Raw genomic sequence first — 16,077 nt, 5'->3', positions numbered from 1 at the left:
AACATAGTTTCCTAAAACAAAATGAAAACCTGAGCTTAAGTAACTTGAAAGCCGTTTCCCTGAAATTTAAAACAATATCATTAAAGTTCTTTTATGTAAGCACCAAATCAAGCACACCTGTAAATTACTGATTCCACAATGATAATGAAAAGGGAATTTGCATGTAGCAAAGGGAAATGCAAAATTCAAGGAACTACAAGATCTGTGCTAGATCTACTTCAGGTCAATAATCAGACAGAGTAGCACTTGGAATTCATAAGAAATAACTTAAAAAAACATTAAATGCAATATGGATATTTAAGCATCCCCTTCTTACAAAACAAATTCTTCTCTTAACTTTCGACGATACTGCTTCTTTGGTTTCATGGTGTTGAAATACGGTAGTTTGATTACATCAGGCCACACTGCAGGACATGGACTCCCACATATACGGCTAAACAACACACAAAAATTAGTATGTCATTATCAACTACAGAAAAAACAACATATGCAAGTGCTACACAAAACATCAACTCATTTTCAAATACACAAAGTTGAAGCTCTAACATAATATATAAGAAATTCCACTGAATATTTTAGTCCTCCCAGTTTAAATACTTGTTTTAGGAAATCAATTTATTTTCAGGGGATGTTTCTAGTATTCCAGGCATTACAAGTTCTAGAAAGAGGACCTTCATATTTGCAAAATAAAATTTTAAAATAACATAGGTGACCCTTAAAAGCAACACAAAGAATTTTCTGCCACTAGGTTACAGAACTATACTTTAGTCTATGTCTTTGTCCGGTTTTTTAAGTATGTGTTACTACCTCATCCCATGAAAATAAGGTAGTCTGCATAAAAAGCTGAAACAGACTTCCTACACCATCTCGGGAAGGTAACTGTACTGTAAAGGTTGCTACTGAATGCTGTCAACAGGAAGACCCTAAAAATAGAACTCCTGAAACATCAAGTTTAAGTTGTTAGTTGCTGTTGAGTAGATCCTGACTCAAGGCAACTCTATGTTTGCAGAGCAGCACTGCTCCATAGGATTTTCAAGGCTGTGACCACTCAGAAGCAGATCACCAGGCCTGTCTTCCAAGGTGCCTCTTAGCGGGTTTGAACTCCCAATCTTTGGTCTAGTAGCCAAAAGCTTAACTGTTTACACCACCCAGAGATGAATTTAAGTGGTGCCACTGATTCCAAGGTATTTAGAAATTTTAACTGCTTTATTCTCTGCTTATCTATATCTTAAAAATCTTCCTTATGTCAGTATTAATTAATAAGTCTTTGTTGTGATAGTTTGTAGAAGAAATGCTATAAGCAAACAGCTCCAGCTGGTAGACACCTGAAAACTAAGTGATTTGGTAACATGTAGATGAAAACTTGGTTAAATATGCTCGAGTAAAACGTATCTCAAGGGTAAATGTATATAGTTTATAAAATTATCAGCTGGTCTCGAATATGAAATGTTGACGCATCACTGACTTAAGTAAAAATATTCTATACATACCAAAAAAAAACCCCAAACCCACTGCCATCAAGTCAGTTCTAACTCATAGCAACCCTACAGGACAGGGCAGAACTGCCCCATAGAGTTTCCAAGGAGCACCTGGTGGATTGGAACTGCCGACCTTTTGGTTAGCAGCTGTAGCACTTAACTACCATGCCACCAAGGTTTCCCTATTATATACATACATAAAATCAAAATCAAATCAGTTGCCATCAAATTGATTCTGACTAAACCCTATGTATTTCAGAGTAGAACTGAGCTCCACAAGGTTTTCAATGGTTATGATCTTTCAGATTGCCAAGCCTTCCTTCCGAGGTGCCGCTGAGTGGAATCAAACTGGTAACCTTTCAGTTAGAAGCTGAGCACTTAACCATCGGTACCACTCAGGGACCCCCAATAACATATATACTCACATACATATGCATGTAACCAAAATCAAAAAAACCAAACCTGTTGCCATCAAGTCGATTCCGACTCATAGTGACCCTACAGAAATATATATAAGCAAATGATGACTAAAGCTGACATTTTTTAGTTGAGCTTTAGAGGGCTACCTCAGAAACACACTTACATGAGAAAACTGCTCATGTTTAAGCCAAGAAACGTACTTTTTATGTTTCGATATAATTTAAGATTTTTGTAAACCCAAGCTCTTCAAAGGTATTGAGGTTTTATTCTTTGCACACTCCCAGTCTCTTCTTCCTTAAAAGCCAATTATCATAACTTTCTCGAAAATATAATGGCGTCTTTTTTTTTTTTTAGGAAAGAACGCCAAACTCCACAGCATGGCTTTCTATGGCCTAGTCCCAACTGCCTGCCTGGTTTCATCTCCCAGTGCCTCTCTCCCCACAGACCACTCCTCCACGATTATGCTCATCTTCCTTCTCCCCCAGATTCTACCTAGCTGAATCCTTTTCATTTGTCAAAGTTCAGATCAAAAAGCATTCTATTCAATGAGGTCTTCTCTATCTCCAGTACTATTCAGAATGAGAGTGTGTAACAGTGATCAATGCTTCTCGTTTTTTTTTTGACTCTCGTTTCATTTTGCCTTGTATTTTCAGTCGTTTACATGTCTGTTTCTCTTATGAAATTATGCTCAGGAACCATGTCCCTCCTCTTCTGTACACTTCTCCAAGTGACTACACAAACATAATGAATTCCAAGCAGGCTGTGCTTATTATAATTGAAGTATAAAGTATATTGGAATACAGGAAATGAAGGATACTTTCAACTACAGAAATACAAAAAGCTTAACCAGTTAGGGAGGGGGTGCAGAATTCTGGCTACAACTCCTAGGGTAAGTAAACACCTATGGAAGGAAGGAAGAGGAATATACAAATGGTAAAGATGAGAGGATAGGCAAAGGCATGAAGTGGCAAAGTAGAGATAAACTGGGGAAGACTAAGTAGATCCATGTAGGTGGGGTTCAGGGATCAGGGAGGTTAGGTGGAAAAGTAGACTGGAGCCACATGACACAATTTTGAGAGACAGTTTGCCTAACTCTAATGAAGACAGACTTTATAAACAAACTTTAGATTTGAATCCTGGCATGGCTTAAGAGTCTGTTTCTTATGTAAAATGGAGATTAATTTAACCTCAAAAAAAAAAAAAAAAAAGCCATCAAGTTCATTCTTATAGCAACCCGACAGGACAGCGCAGAACTACTTCACAGGGTTTCCAAGGAGCAGCTGGCGGATTCAAACTGCCGACCTTTTGATTAACAGCCTGAACTCTTAACCACTGTGCCACCTCAGAGGTTGCAAAATTAAATGAACTCAGTATATAGTACCTTATAATAATTTATCACCTTATAATAAATTATCAATCCCATTAACCCTTAGCTAAGGAATTTCAATTATTTCATTGTACATGTTGTGGGAAGATACCTAAGTCGTGCAGTTATCTAATTGGTAGTAGCTCAAAGGATGGAATACTGAGGCAGGGAAAATAACCAGAAACTTGGGAGGTGGACGTTGACAGCAATTGTAAACTATTGTGTATCACTGCAATCTGTGTTTGATGGCCAGCCAGCTACCCCAATACCACTTACCAAAGATGTCTTGAAATGCATCCCATGCTAACACATACATTAAATCCCCAAATATCTGGGAATTTACTCTGAACTACTATAATCTACCTACTCCGGTGTCAGTATAATATGGTAACAAAATATGGTAAGATTTTATTAATTTTTGAAAAGCTGATATACAAATCCTTCCATCCAACCTCCATCCAGTACAATTACTCCTTATAATTTTCTTACCGATCAACTGTAGAATTGATACTGTCACATTCCAACAGAAAGAGAATCCTGTTGGGACTCAACTACTGCTCTGAATTTATACATTAATTTAGAAATGATCGATATCTTTATAATATTTAATATTTCTATCCTAGAAATACTCTATTCTTCGATTTCCCTCAGTTGTTTTATATTTTTTCTTTGTTTAAATATTGTACATTTCTTGCTATAGGTTCTAATTCTGGCTCTTACGTGTTTTTACTTCATTATATTTTTAAGCAGTTAATTTAAAAAGTTTTATTTACAGGAATGCCTTGAAATTTGGCAGATGAAATTTTTAAGTGGCCATCTGAGATCCTATAGTTCCTAAAAGTATCAACAGTTACTTCTTTCAGGCTTTCCCGGTCTACAGTCTTACCATATGTAAACAGTTGTAATTCATCCATATTTTTCAAATCTTTTATCATTATGGTATGTTGTTATCTGGAAACTAACAATGTAAAAATCATAGTGATGGCACATAATACTGGTTAACTTTGTTTTGTTTCTGATTTTAATGGGAGTACTTTCAATTTTTACCACTAGGAAGGATGAAGACTTTTGGTCTGGGAATCACAAAACACATTAATAAAGATATTTCACGATATACACACATATTTCCTGTTAAGGAAGCATTCATTTATTCCTTTTCACTATGATTTTTTATTTTTGTGGCTTTTATGTTAAAAAAAAAAAAAAAAGGGTGCTGTAGTTTTATCAGTTTGATTTTTAGATACTCTCACATAGGGTTGCCGTGAGTCAGAACTGACTTGATGGCAACTAACAACATTATGAAGCTCAACTCTGTGTTTTCTCCACTGGGCTGGTAATATCATGAATTATATTAACAGATTTTCTAATACAGGAGGAATACTGCCTGGGCCTAATAAAAGTACTATTATCTTAGTGTAATGTTGTATTCTACTTGCTAATTTAGATGTTTTGTTTCAATACTCACATATGAAATTGGTATATATACAAGCAGTTCCTCCTGAGAGTCCCTGAAACCCTTCAGTGGGTCTGCCAGGCCCAAGTCCTCACTAAGATGTTATCTGCCTTTTCCAATGTGCTGGCTGTGCACCAATGGTACAAAACCATTGATGGGTAAATCTGCTGGTGCCTTAGCATGATTCCAGGCAGTGGCACCAAACCGCACTAGCAGTAACTGTACATTTCACTACCACGCAGTTTCAGGGGAGAAAAAATGTGCTTCATGAAGCAATAAAAATGGATAATTTTATTAAATTCCAACCCTTGAATAATACCGTTTTAATATTCTCCATGATAAAGTGGGAAATATCCATAAAGTGCTTCTGCTATACAACAAAATATGATGGTTATCTTCAGGAAAAGCATGTGTACAATTATTAAAGTTGCAAGCTAAGGTAGTTCCTTTTATCATTTTTACCTGTAAGAACAACTAACAAAAACTATGGTTATACATGCGTATCTGCCATGCACTTTCTCAAATGTTAACAAAGTCAGCCTGTCACTTCAGGAACAACTGACTGTATTTATCATCCATAATAAAATTTAAGCTTTCAAGAAATAATCAGAATATTGGAAAACCTATATCCACCACCATGAAATTGACAGCTTCATAATACTTCAGAAGCTTTCATGATAAGATTAATGATGATAACAAATATTATACAATGAAATGTTACATTTGGAAGACAGGTTTAATTCAATGAACCAATATTTTCCCTAATGGCAGAAAATCAATTCGAAGTATAAAACAGGCCAGTGGAGTTCAGCATATTAAGAGTACAAAATGTTTTTTCATATGGTTTCAGACTGCATATTACAACTAACCTGTAAAAAATTACCACTTACTGAGTTCTTCTGCAGTTTCAAAGAACACCCAATTACCTGAAAAGAGTATTAAAACACTCTTCCCTTTTCCAACCTCATATATATATTTTCTCCATGTATCTGAACCAAAACAGCCTATCACAGATAGAGAATCCAAGTGTCACTTTTATTAAACCAGACATTAAAAAGGTTTGTAAAAATATAAACAAATGCCATCCATTTCAAAAAATTTCCTTTTATTTTGGAAAATAATAGATTTTTAAAAATTAAAAATGTTAACAAATTGTTTTAAAATGAATAAATATTTCTTACATTTCTCAGTTTTAATTTTTAATGTGATAAATATTGATATAACCAACATAAACTAAAGCTTCTTGGGATTTTGGTAATTTTTAAGAGCATAAAGAAGTCCTGAGAACAAAAAGATTAAGAAGCACAAGTCTACAGAATTTCTTATGCTACTGGTTTATGAAGGTATACAAGCTTCATTTACAAAAAAAAAAAAAACAAGAAGAAAAAAGAAAAGTTTGCTTTTCCTATATTCTGGAAAAAACAAAGTCTAGTCCTTTAAAGTTTTTAAAATTTTACCTGTGTGACCATTGAGCCTGAGGCTTTGTCTGTATGTATATAGGGGATGGAGATGGGGTGAAGAGAAGGAAGCAGGACTCTTTTAACTTTAATCTACTTTTAACTTCTTCCATGATTATAAATCTTTATTTCAGAAGGAATATACATTGTGTGATATAGAGGCTCTTTAGCTGGCCGCTAGAAGGCTTAAAAGTCAAAAGTGTGACCCAGCTGCTGCCCTCAATTCATGCCATGTTGTCCCCGCCTGTGTTTTTTATTCTCTTTTTCCATCACTTTTTAACCCATGCTACTTTTATCACAAGACTTTTACAACCTGCCTAAAATACTTTCTGGAACAAGGCAAAGCATAAATAAAATAACTTAACCTCTGTAGTGTACAGCTCTTTAAGATACATTCTGATTAGTAACCACATATTCTTCACATGCATTTGTACAATGCAGAACCTAAGGTTTTAGGTTGGGGGAAGATCCCAGTAATCACTGCAATTAAGATGAGAAGAATGTACCAGGAAATTTACTTACACAGCTTATTTTATTTCATTCTTACAAACCTACGCATGTTATTAGTCCTGTTTTACATGTGAAGAAATAAACTTAGGGCATTATGGAATGTGCCCTTGTCACAAGACCAGAAAGTAGCAGAGCTGGCATTAGATCTCAGGTCTGTAACATTCCAGAGCCCACAACACCCCTTTCAATATACTTTGCTGCCTCCTCACACTTGGGAGATCGTTTTTTAATCAGAAACTTCCTTTTTTCTTCATATTTTAGAACATATGCTATGGAATCAAAATTGAACAATCTTTTTATATTATAAATACTTGGTATCTTAGATACACAAAAAATGCTGAAATTTAAAAAGTAAAGAAAGTAAAACTGTCCCTCCCCTAACCCTCTCACAAATCTGTGTTCCGATTTCCAGACTCTTTTGATGTACATAACTTGTTTTCCCTTAATGGGATCATACCAAATACAGACTTCTGCAAAACTGCTCTTTTCATACAACGTTGGGTTGCTTTTCCACGTTTAAGTATCTCCAGACCTACCATCTCCTTTCTGGTAACTGTACTGTTTGGAACCAGATGGACAGATTCAGCTTTCTTTTCCATATAGTTCATTAATTGACTTAACACATTCATGAAATAACCCAAGTACACTCATGTGGCCTCAGGGTCTTTACAACTGTGCTGTTCCTTTACTTCATTCAGATCTCTGCCCAAATGTCACCCTTATGGCAGACCTTCCCAGACCCTGTATGCACCACCACCTCCCACTATTTTCTTCTCCTACACTTATCACCACCTGATATATTTATTAATTTATTTTGTCTGTCTCCCCCAACTAGGATGTAGCAAGTTTTCTTTCTTTTTAAGAATTTTCCTGGTTTTCATGTTTATTCTTCCATATAAAACATTAAAATCAATAGTCATGTTTCAAAAAACATCTTCTGAAAAATTCTCATTAGGAATGCACTGATTAATTTAGGATGAACTGCCATCTTTAAATAAAAATTTAAGCTTCCTAATCAAGAATGAAATATGCCTTGTCAACAGTTATTCCAATATTCTTTACATTTTTCAGTAGGGCATTATAATTTTCAATATTCCTGGGATATATATGGTAGAGGTTCTGTTAAAGGCATCTTTTTCTCCACTATGTTTTCTAAGTGGTTATTATCAATATATATGTTTTTAAAAATCTACTGCTTTTAATATCTATTATTAGTATATAATTTATAATACACATACATAATATAGTATACATATTTGTGTATTACATACATGCATGCATGCACACACACACACACACATAATTTCACACCTATCACTTTACCAACTTCTTTATTTTGAGGTATTTCAGGAGATTCCCTTACATGCTCCATATATGCAATGTTACCATATACAAATTCTGGCAATACTGCCTCCATCTTTCCACTATTTGTACCTCTTCTTGGTTCACTTTCCTAACACAACTAGTTAACTGGCTAGTACTTCTAGAATACTCTTAAATACCAAAAGACAATCTTTTTTGATTTCTTAATTCTCAATGTACTTACATTCTTGAGATGACTCCTATTTGATTCTGCAAGTAAATTTTTAAAATGAGAAGTTGGATACTATTTGCTAATATCTCCTTTAGAATTTCTGGATTAATATCATGTAGAAATGTGTCATGCTGTCTTTGTCAACTATTGGTATTCTGTTGGAAGGACTCTGTAAAAAGCTCAATGACATTTTACTTCCTACACAGTATACAGTAATGGTTAAAAGTTTAGACTTTTAGGTAAAACTGTCTAGGTTCAAATCCCAATTTGCCTTGTGCTAGTTGTATGACCCTAGACAAAATCTTCACCTCTATAAACTTCATTTTCTTAATTATAAAATGAACACATAAGTTGTTACAAAACTAAGTGAGACAGTTCAGGAGAAACTCTTAGAACAATGCTTACATCCTGTATAAACTAAATAAACATTAACTATCATTACTAGAAGCCCTAGTATCCAATATAATCAGGACCAATATTGGTTAGTTAACTAAAGAAACAAGTTAAAGAGGGAATCATCAAAAAAAAAAAAAAAAGATACACAGATACATAATTTAACCATTTTATTTTAACTGAAAATTTATAAATGTACATTTATTGTCCAATCTTCTGACACAGGATTAAGGCCTCTCTTTGAACACAGGATTCACTGAACAAAATTCTGTGTTAGCTTTCTTACACAAAACACACCCATAAATCAAGGATTTCACATTTTAGTTTAAGTAAAGCTAGAAGTTAAAAACACTTCCAGAGGAATGAGTGCTAAATCTTTCTAGATCTTTATGACTTCTGTTTCTAACTTTTATAGTTCCTGGCCCACTAATTAATCTGACAGCAACTCTTTTAGGTGCAAAGCCATGCATCTGTGTAGTATTTAATTAAACTACACAACTATAATAAGAACCGCTCACATAAAAAATTTATAAACAAACCACCACTGCTTGGTCATCATATTCTTTAACTGGTAGGATAAGTAAACACAGTCCTACTAGAAACTGGTCACTGACTACGCTGCAAGCGCTGTGCTTGCCACGTCTTCAAACCCGTATTTATTTACAGAGGGAATGGAGAACACTGGTTAATCTAACAAGTCTGTTTAAGGCAAGGCTGAAATAAGAAAGCTTCTAATACATTACTCTTTTGTTCTGGAACAGGTTAAGAAACATTACAATGATCAGTTTCTAAAAGATATTCAAGAATTTCCTATGAAAATGTTGGGACCAATGTTTGGGTGGTTCTTTTGAGAAATGTTTTGACAACATTATTTCCTCTATTTGAGTATTCCAAGTGTTCTAGGGTCAAGTCTGGTCAATCAAGTAGTCTCACAATTATTCTGATTTTCTTTATATCTGTAGTCAATTCCTATCTTATAACTTCATTTTATTTATTTATACTCTTTTCTTATTACTAAGTTAAAACTAGTGCTTAGTTTATATTGCTCATGTCTGTGAATAAACCCAAGACCAGTCCTTAGATTTATTCACAAGTTCTATCTTTTGCTGTATTGTAATTCATTAATTACTTTTATTCTCTGGGTTTATTTTGATTTTTCTTCCTAGCTTGTTAGTTGAATGTTTAATTCATTTTCTTTCATTTTTCTTATTTAGTAGTAAATTTCAAGTTGTATACATAGCTTTTCATACAAAACATAGTTTGATTCCTCTTTAATCATTATTTAATAATTATCTTTAACACATTTAAACTTTTGAGATAGTTGAGAGGCTTTGCTGTTTCCATTTTATATTAATTTCTAGTTTTACTCTATTTTTTGTTAGAGAATATAGTCTGTACTATTTCAACGCTTTGCAGTTTACCGTCTTTTTTTTTCTACTAATATATAAGCCAACTTTTGTAAATGTCCAATTAGCACTGAAAAAAGTATTTTTCTTACTTTCAGGAGTATCTATTAATTCTTCCATAGCTTTATCTACTTGTTTGTTATACAATAAAAAGAGGTTAAATAAAAGTTTTCTAACAGTATGTTTCCGGTGAACTCCTTCTCTGCCTCCCTTATAAAAGTTCTGTGCTGGAATCCCCTCATGTCAAGTCTCAGACACAACTGGCTCTGTGCTTCCACTTTAGGGTGCGACAACTGGCTGCTGTGGAGGAAACCCACTGCCGGCCTCTGGCTCGTGTATTTCTGATTTTAGCCGAATTATCCCCAGAGGAGAAGCGGGCTCCAACTGGGGCACTCATCTTTCCCTGCATTACTCTGTAGTTCCCCAATCATCAGAAAGGGTAATATTACGGTGTTTTGTTCTTTACTTTTTTTAAAAAAAAATTATTTTGCCCACATTCTACCTAACTGTAATGGTCTTCCCAAAAAGGAGACATTTGTGAATTCTCAGGATCTTCTTTTAGTTCAGTTAAAACTGTCTGTCTCTGGGTACTGCTTTTCACAGTTTACAATATGAAGTTAGGATCCTTCTCTGGTTACTATTTGTTGTTTTATGTTCATTTTGTCCAGTTGGGAAAGTAAAATTCTATAAATTTGTACCTTATACTAACATCTTTCCTAAAATGATGTTAAATATGGGATTAAGGGAAAGATGACTAATGTGTATGAGTAGCTCCTCATGAGATAGGTCCTAGGACAGGCTCCAAATGGTAAAGACCTGTGCTACCCGGTACAGGAATATATTTTGGTGTGTATACACATACACAAATGTATAAGTTCATATATAAACGTGTCTGTGTGTATATAAAATAGACTATTTCTTTACAATATAGCAAAACATTAATTCTTCAGTAGTTTCTGCCGTACTTTATAAAGAAGGAGCTACCATTTATTCTCTTGTTCCTTATTTACTCTTCCTTGCCAGTCTTATCTTTTGGGCCTCAAAACCTTAAATTTAATCACACACACACACAAAAGAAAGATCTAGGGCCTTTAAGATTCTTAACTTTATTGGAACAAGTATCAAAGTGTCCACATACTAGTTTCTCCTTCATTTAGCCTTCAAAAGAACTGTGATAGTTTCCTCTTGAAAAGACAAGCTTGATAGATTTTAAATCTCCTATGGAGTATGACCTCCTTCTGCCCCAAATATTAGAACCATGAGCTTACCTTATTAATTCTAGTTGTGCAAGTTCCTGATTTGCTTGAAATATAGGTTTTTTAGTGAAGAGCTCACCAAGGATGCATCTAATAGAAAAAATACCCATCATTAACAAATGAGCTGATTTTACTTTATTACCACAAGTTTCAAGTAAAATAAACCAATCAGTAAGCCTATCTTACCCACAGCTCCAGACATCAATAGCTGGCGTATAGCGTTCTTCTCCCAACAGCAGTTCAGGTGGACGGTACCATAAAGTGATGACCTTGTTAGTATACGGCCGACTAAAAAACACAAAAAAGCATTCTTTAGAGTTAGTATTTGTTAGAATAAGAGAGATTCGCTTAGGAAACACTATTGTAGCCTGTCATAGCAATCCTACAATCCTAACTAAAACCACTCTATTGTGCCTACAAATACAGACACGCTTTGGTATCTAGTATGTGATTGTAAAATACATCTGAGAGCAACACGAACCGAAAATTTCCCTTAAGTATTTGAAAATAAAAAGCAATTGGGTGGTTTTAACCATAATTTGATCAAATAAACCCAGTGCCGTCGAGTCAATTCCGACTCATAACGACCCTATAGGACAGAGTAGAACTGCCCCATAGAGTTTCCAAGGAGTGCCTGGCAGATTCGAACTGCTGACCTTTTGGTTAGCAGCCATCAACTCAACTGTTCAATACTGTTTTTCCTTTCCATAGTATCTTTTAAAGAGATTGACTAATTTAGACTAAATCTGGCAACTTACTAGTAGGTGCCAAGATATAGTTTAAGTTGGGGTCAATTAATAAAAGTTTTCAAATGGGCCTATCATTGGCAACATTTCATTGATTTCAATCCACTACAATATGTGAATACAAAGTGCAAAAATGCAGACTATAGTAGCTGGGGTCTATTCTGCAATACACCATTAACAACAGTGACAGTATTTTATCAGATGACTCCCTTGTTGTCTTCTAACAACAATGACAGACACATACTGCTCATTTCTTCCTTTGCCACAGACAGAAGAGGTTATATTAGGGGCCAATCTGACCATCACAGTACATGTTCTCTGACAGGGTTTTCAATCCTGAGAGAATGATCATGTTCTAGCTGACTAACATGAATGAAAAAGGTCTTAAGAAGTCAGAGATGGCTCTCCGACTGATCCAGGATTAGGGTATATACTTCAGGGTGATCATATATGTCTTTAGGTCAATTCTAAACCTGTCTTTCTTTACAGATATCCTCCAAATCACAAGGATTCAAAGTTCATATCATAGGAAACTCCTCAGGAAGGTAGTATTCCAAGCCCATTTACCTGAGGTTGGCTTGGACCTGGACCAGTTTTGGGAGGAAGGAGAAGAGTCATATGATTTATAAAGCCTTTCCCTTCAGGTATTCACACTGCCAACGACATAGATCTGAAGTTCCAGGCAGCTTAAGACCTCAGCAATCTGGCCCTGCTCTGCCCCATTCAGTCAAATTTCTCCAAATAATTTAAGCACTCATACTATAAGGCATCAATCTGGTTACCACAGCACTACTACAGACAGGACTACTGTAACAGTGTTCCCAACTGGGGGGGGGAGGGGGTTATTGACCTACATATAAGTAGTGAAAATAAAAAGGACACTCTATTTTCAACAGTGAATTAGGTTTAGATTTTTCTAACATTATTTATGTATTTTTCTTGGTCATTTCTGTTTGTTTCCTGGCATCATTTTTCTTCACATAATGAAGAAGCTTTTTTTCTAATTCTAGCTACTCTTAAAGCTAGGCTTAATCATTCTTTAAAAATACGTTCTGTTCTTTATCCTGTAACTCCTTTTAAATTTGGAAATCTATTTTTTCTCATTCAAACTCTGTATCTCCTTCAAGGCAAAGTGAACAACCCACTCCCATGAAGTCTAATCTCTATTAACAGTAGATTTATTATTTTCACATTCTTAAATTCATATCATACTTACCACTGTCTTGAACTCTCCTCTATTTATGTTTTATATCTTCCCAGAAAATCAAAAGACCCCAGGTCATTCTTTATTATGATCCCCACAGACAAAACCCAGAACAATGCTGGGCACAGGGCAGGCACCTTAACGTGTATGGCCCTAAAACTTTAGGTAACATACATGAATTAGCTGGATGGGAGAACAAAGTTTATGAAAATTATGACGACTAGCTTTTCTAACACATTTCAGGGTCTATAAGCATAGGAAAACTATGGTCATGTTACTGAAGAGCAACTAGATAAATCTACAGTCTCAAGAAAATGTTTAAAGTAATATAAACCTCTGTAAGTCAAGAAAAATCTGCAAAAAGAAACATATTTTACGTATATATTAAAAGTATGTTGAATTATGTGGAGAAATGTATGTATAATGTATGTATATGTGTGCATATATACATGTATTTTTTAAGTATACTGAATTATGTTGCAAAACCACACAAATTCAGATTACTAAATTTTACTGAAAAAGGAATGTTTACATAAAAAAATTACTGCTCTTTTATATACTATGTATCAAGTTCTAGGCAACACAGAGAGTCATCTTTGGCATGTAAAACCAGACTAGCTTACTTTCTTGGTTAACTGCCATCAAATTCAGAAGTAAAAATATTTTGTGCATTTTCAAAAATGATTAAACACAAAACTAAATGAAGTACATGTCTAAGTGCACGGCAAAAATATTTACTGTATACTAATCAATAGCTTTTCCAAACATTCCCAGGTGTCTGTTTTCTGTCAGAAGAAAAGAGCTAGGTAGACTTTGTATAAAACAAAGCACTACACTGCCATTTTTATTTACATTCAGTGAAGTATCCGCACAGTAAAAACCAAAGGCTTTCTACCTGTCCGGTGATAGATTCTGATACTTTGCCCCTAGACAATCCCGAATTCAGAAATTGGGGCGGTCAGGAAAATGAGGTATGCTATGGCATTCCCCACCCGAGAGCCTGACAAGCAGCACTGGATCCCCAGTAAACCAAGAACTGCTATAAGGGTGTATCCCCAGGCTGGCATGCAGCTCAGCCTCCTCTCTAATCTAGATACATAAAAGGCAAAGCAGGTATTCAGGGCAGATCCTAGGCCCTTGAAGTGTTTGAGTGCTCTGGATAATTCCAGTTAAAATGTACAAGCCAGAGCTGCTGCCTTTGTTAAGGATCATTCCAAGAAATAAAAAAAAGAATCCTATAAAAGTAAGTTAAGTAGCCCCAAAATGCCTCATTTTTCCAACAACATATATAATAAAGTCTACATTTATTATTTTTTTAGACAAGAATGTATACTGTTTTAGAGAAAACATAGTATTCATTCATAAACATCTACAAAATACCTCTTTATTTAACAAATCTTTATTGAATGCTTACTATAGTTAAGGCACCACAGCTAGGCACTGCAGATACATGAAGAAATTCTATTTTAAAACTTAAATTCTTAAATACAATTCTGATTATAAACACAGCGCAATATATTTCCTTTTTGATTACTACAATACTCTTAATCCCACTGGCTGCTGCACTTAATAATCTTAATAAATCAAAAGGTTAAAAATACAGACAGCCTTCAGTTAACTAAATCCATCACAGGCACAAAACGTCACACCAACTTCAGAATCCACTGCACAAACAGCTACACAATTTACAGAAGAAATCTGGGACCTATAGTTAACACCTACCGACCCAGCTTCAGAGGGAAAAAATCCAGGAGTCCTGCTTGATAGCTCTTTCCCTCCACCTCACATCTAATCTATGAACAATTTCTTGCAGCTCTACATCCCAAATAAATCCCCAATCCAACCACTGGTCACCCTCTACAACCCTTTTATCTTGCCACTGGTACTGCTCTGACAATCACTTAACTAGTTTCCTTGCCTCTACCAGTACTCTCCCCTCCCCGCTTCTCCACAATTTTTTTTTTTAAAGCATTCAACCAGGTCGTGTCACTTACTTGCTTAAAGCTGTCTGCTGATGTGCCACGGCAAAAGCCAATAAAACTGCAACTTTTTACCTTGGTTCTTAGGGCTTTATCTCCAGGGTCTTATCTCCTATGACACTGAGCAACTTTTTGACCCTCAAACTGTTCCCAAGGCTTTGCATTTGCGTAGTTCCTTTTACTTGGGAGAATGTTCTTCCCCCAGGTCATTAGGTTTTCCCCTTCTCATCACTCAGGTCCTAGCTCAAATTTATTTCCTCAATGAGGTCTGCCCTAACTGCTGTAGCTAAAACCACCCAGCTGCTGCCCACCCCCCCACAGAGTGATCCTACAGTCAGCATTTTATTTACTTTACAGAACTTTGTATCTTAAATTCTCCGCCCTCCCCCCACTCCACAGTTTATTGTCTAACTTTCCTCATGACAATGTAAATGAGACCAGGGACTTGGTCTGTGGTGTAGTGGTTAAGAGCCACAGCTGCTAACCAAAAGGTCAGCAGTTCGAGTCGACCAGGCACTCCTTGGAGACCTATGGGGCAGCTCTACTCCGTCATATAGGGTTGCTATGAGTCAGAATCGACTCGATGGCAATGGGTTTGGTTTTTTGGGGGTTTATATCTACAATACCTAGTTAATACCTGGAGTTCAGTGCCTGGCATATGTTGCTGTTATTGTTGTTAACTTCTGTTGAGTTGATCTCCGACTCATGGCAACCCCTTGCATCACAGCATCAGAATATGTGATCCATAGGGTTTTCATTAGGTGATTTTCAGAAGAGATCGCCAGGCCTTTCTTCCTAGTCTGTCTTAGTCTGGAAGCTCCGCCAAAACCTGTTCAGCACCACAGCAACATGCAAGCCTCCTCTGACAGATGGGT

The 16,077-nt window shown here is 35.6% G+C and overlaps 1 protein-coding gene across 4 annotated transcripts in view; it reads right to left on the bottom strand.

Annotated features, from left to right (window-relative positions):
* CDK13 (cyclin dependent kinase 13) overlaps positions 1-16,077 on the bottom strand; it is a 152,760-nt gene that overhangs the window by 13,716 nt on the left and 122,967 nt on the right. For all 4 annotated transcript variants that reach the window (XM_049894762.1, XM_049894763.1, XM_049894764.1 and 1 more), the window contains exons 8-10: positions 11,460-11,561; positions 11,286-11,363; positions 317-433 (exon numbers count right to left, since the gene is read on the bottom strand). In XM_049894762.1, the coding sequence (XP_049750719.1) occupies positions 317-433; positions 11,286-11,363; positions 11,460-11,561 (297 nt within the window). The remainder of the gene's footprint in view (positions 1-316; positions 434-11,285; positions 11,364-11,459; positions 11,562-16,077) is intronic.

This window comes from Elephas maximus, chromosome 8 (genome assembly GCF_024166365.1).
Source record: "Elephas maximus indicus isolate mEleMax1 chromosome 8, mEleMax1 primary haplotype, whole genome shotgun sequence".
Lineage (NCBI taxonomy): Eukaryota > Metazoa > Chordata > Mammalia > Proboscidea > Elephantidae > Elephas > Elephas maximus.
The sequence above is the reverse complement of the archived record's forward strand: the minus strand, read 5'-3'. Positions and strand labels throughout refer to the sequence as shown.